Below are 4,042 nucleotides of genomic sequence, written 5' to 3'. Positions count from 1 at the left end.
GCCCGGTGCGCGTGAAGCGGGAGGTCGAGTCGGCGAGCGCGCGCGAGGCCCCGGCCCCCGTGGTGCCCGCCGTGCGGGTGAAGCGGGAGCGCGAGGCGGACGAAGACTCCGAGCCTGAGCGGGAGGTGCGAGGTGCGCGGGGCCGGGCCGGGCTCGGGCTCCACTCCCGCGTTCTCCTCTTCCCTTTCCAGCTGTTCCTCCCCGGGGCTGGGGTGGGGGGAGTCCCCCTTCACCGGTGTCCGCGGTACGGCTCTCGCCTGTCTTAAGAGGGATAGTCGCCTGAATGGTAACCACAGTCATACGATTTCTGAGCAACAGCAGTAACTGTAGCAGCTTTACTCTAGCGAGTGCCCAACACGGGCTAGGCGTTGTGTTACTTATTTTACAGGAGCCACCGTCAGTGTTTACAAACATCTGAGAATCCAGTCTTGCTGTCATTGCTGGAATCAGACTATTCAGAGTTGAAAGCCTGGACGCTGGGCACCTGCGCCTGTCATCCCGGCCAGGAGACCTGGATTCTCATCCTGACTCTGAGTCACTGGTTTGGGAAAGTGGGGTTCGCGATGAGAGAGAGAGAGAGAGAAGAGGAGAGGAGAGAGAAGAGAAGAGAAGAGAAAAGAAGAGAGAGAGAGAGAGAGAGAGAGAGAGAGAAACAGAAACAGTGATGTGAGGGAGAAACAGTGATCGATCAGTCAAACCTGCACCCTAGGTTATGTGCCCTGACAGGGAATCGAGCCCGCAACCTTTAGGTGTCCCAGAGGACACCCCAACCAGCCCAGCCACCCGCCAGGGCTGATGTATGCTCTTTTTTAAAAAAAATTTTTTTTTATTTTACTGATTTTTTACAGAGAGGAAGGGACAGGGATAGAGAGTTTGAAACATCGATGAGAGAGAAACATCGATCAGCTGCCTCCTGCACACCTCCTACTGGGGATGTGCCCGCAATCAAGATACATGCTCTTGACTGGAATCAAACCCAGGACCCGTCAGTCCTCAGGCCGACGCTCTATCCACTGAGCAAGCTGCTAGGGCTGATGTACAGCCTTAAATCTACCTCGTATCAAGGATTGTGGTCCGACCCGTGGGGCCCAGTGGTTGAGCATCAATCAACCCATGAATCAGGAGGTCACTGGTTGGATTCCCAGTCAGGGCACATGCCCAGGTTGTGGGCTCGATCCCCAGTAGGAGGCAACTGATCAATGATTTTCTCTCATCATTGATGTTGGGCAGTGGCCCGCAACCAAGATACAGGCTCTTGACTGGAATCAAACCCAGGACCCGTCAGTCCTCAGGCCGACGTTCTATCCACTGAGCAAGCTGCTAGGGCTGATGTACAGCCTAAAATCTACCTTGTATCAAGGATTGTGGTCCGACCGGTGGTCTGTCTCATTATTGATGTTTCTATCTCCCCCTCTCTCTGGAGTCAGTAAACAGAATATTTAAAAAATTGTGAAGAGTGTGAGATCTTATCTGTTTGCAAGCTACCAAGTTCGCCTGTGGCAGATTCACGGCTGCTGAAGGAAGACGCAGGACAGTTGGGCCTCAGACGATGTATTATTCCGATGGTCACAGTACGCAGAGTGTAGCCTTGGTGTCATTTCCCCGTCACTTCTCACGAAGGGAACCCCGTGGGCTCGGGTGGCCCCACAGCAGAGGAGCCCCGAGTCTAGAGAGCGTGCGTCTTGAGGGGCTGAGAGACTGCCTCCCCCTCCTCTGGCCTCCAAGGCTATTCGCTATGCAAACGTCTTTGACCAGATAGTCTGGAGCTGTTGGTGCCTCTGGTCACAGTATGTGCAGAAATACGAGGCGACCCTAACACTTCAGCTTAAGAAGGAGCTGAAGAATCAGCATCGTAGGCGCTCCCCTAAGCCCCTGCCCAGTTGTGTCTGCCTTCGTTGCTTCAGTACTCACTTGTGGATATTTTCTGGTCCCTTCTGCTTTACTAGTTATACTTTTACCTCACATGTACCCCTAAGTAGTACTGTGTTTTGTTTGTATTTGATATAAATCGAATCACACTGTATGTAGACTTCGGATTTGCCTTTTTTTTTTTTTGCTAGCTATCTAGATAGATATTCATGGCTACAGGGTGTTCCATTAATGATGTACCAAAATATATTTCTCTATTTTATTTGTGGTGGATATTTCGGTTGTTTCCAGTTTGGGCTCTTTCAAACATTGCTGCTATAAATATTTTTTTAGTAAAGTACTCCTGGTACATGTGTGCAGAAATTTTCTATGGCACATAAATAGGAGGGAGATTGCTGGGTCAAAGGGCCTGCATATTTTCAGCTTTGATCTTGCTGAACTATTTTCTAATAGGTTGTAACAGTTTTCACTCCCAGCAACACGTGAGCATGCTCATTGCTTCACATAGTCGCCAACATTTGGAATTTTCTCGTTTTATTTTTTCCTCTGGTAGGTGTGAAGTGGGGTATCATGTACAAAGATATTCCCCTTTTCTTGATTATTGAGGTGGTATATCTTTTCATATGTTTGTGGGCTGTATTTCTTATTTTCTATTGGGTCATCTGTTTTTTTTATTGCTTCACAAGATTTAAAAAAATATGTTTTGTTTTTATTTCAGAGAGAGGGAGAAGGAGAGAGAGAGAGAAAGAGAGAGAGAGAGAGAGAGAGAGAGAGAGAATCATTGATCGGCTGCCTCCTGCACACCCCCTATTGATTGGCTGCTTCCTGCATGCCCCCTACTGGGGATTGAGCCCACAACCTGGGCATGTGCCCTGGCTGGGAATCAAACCCTGACCCCTTGGTTCATGGGTCAACAATCGCTGAGCCACACTGGCCAGTCCGGATTTCTTTTTTTTTTTTTTTTTAAAATATATTTTATTGATTTTTACAGAGAGGAAGGGAGAGAGAGATAGAAAGTTAGAAACATCAATCAGCTGCCTCCTGCACATCCCCTTCTGGGGATATGTCCGCAACCCAGGTACATGCCCTTGACCGGAATCGAACCTGGGACCTTTCAGTCCGCAGGCCGACGCTCTATCCACTGAGCCAAACCGGTTTCGGCCGGATTTCTTTATGTAATCTGCAAACAGATCATTTGTTGGTTATGTCTGTTTCAAATATATTCTCTCAGTTTGTGGCTTATTCCATTAGTGGCTTTTTTTGTGTTGCCAGGCCACATGTATAGGAGCTCACTCCGATCAGCTTTTCCCATTTGTGTCTTTGTTTTCCTGGCATTTGACAGGCTTCCAGTTCTCACACCCTGTGATGGTTTTCCTTTCAGCCAAGAATGGCCGCGTGGATTCTGAGGACCGGAGGAGCCGCCACTGCCCATACCTGGACACCATTAACAGGTGAGAGGACAGCAGTGCCACTGGCAGCAAGAGAAAAACGCAGTCTATGCAGGAAGTTCTCTGGAATGCACGTTGACCAACACATTCAAACATTTTATCCCTTTTAAAGCTTTCTGCCCAGAAAATTGTGCTTCTTGCCGTGTTTACTACTGTTTGCTCTTCAATTTAAAGTGTCAGAGGGCATTTTGCTTTAGGGTGGGCAGCTCATTTTGAATTTGTGTGCTGAAATAATGGGACCTGCAGTGTCAGTGACAGTAGCAAACTTAAATATTTATTGAGCACCACTGTGTGCTGGGTACTATGCTAGGTGCCCGTGGCTTACATGTGGCTGTTGGACCGTCCCCTGCTGGGTGCTGGGTGACGTTGTGGGACACGGAGCCGGTGCTGCTTCACTTGGGTGCTGTCCTAGACCTCCACCCTTCATTGCTTGTGTTTGGTTCTCTTAGGAGTGTGCTGGACTTCGACTTTGAGAAACTGTGTTCCATCTCCCTCTCGCATATCAATGCCTATGCCTGTCTGGTGTGTGGCAAGTACTTTCAGGGTAAGTAAATGTTTGTATTATACACTTGCTCCGTTTGCAGCTCTCGCTGCAGGTCTGCTCCAGGGAGATGGTTTTAAAAGAAACTAAGCTTCTGTTAGGTTTCATAATCCTTCTCTTTGTTCCCAGGAAGTTGGAATACTCAGATAATCAATAGAAGGTTCTCTGATTGGTTAGAACCCAA

The 4,042-nt window shown here is 48.5% G+C and overlaps 1 protein-coding gene across 1 annotated transcript in view; it reads left to right on the top strand.

Moving 5' to 3' along the window:
- Window positions 1-2: 2 nt before the first annotated feature.
- USP39 (ubiquitin specific peptidase 39) overlaps window positions 3-4,042 on the top strand; it is a gene marked incomplete at its 5' end in the record, with an annotated part of 26,210 nt that continues 22,170 nt past the window's right edge. The window contains 3 exons of the mRNA XM_006763991.2: window positions 3-132; window positions 3,251-3,320; window positions 3,767-3,861. Of these exons, the coding sequence (XP_006764054.2) occupies window positions 3-132; window positions 3,251-3,320; window positions 3,767-3,861 (295 nt within the window). The remainder of the gene's footprint in view (window positions 133-3,250; window positions 3,321-3,766; window positions 3,862-4,042) is intronic.

The sequence above is a fragment of the Myotis davidii genome, unplaced genomic scaffold, assembly GCF_000327345.1.
Source record: "Myotis davidii unplaced genomic scaffold, ASM32734v1 scaffold339, whole genome shotgun sequence".
NCBI lineage: Eukaryota > Metazoa > Chordata > Mammalia > Chiroptera > Vespertilionidae > Myotis > Myotis davidii.
The sequence above is the reverse complement of the archived record's forward strand: the minus strand, read 5'-3'. Positions and strand labels throughout refer to the sequence as shown.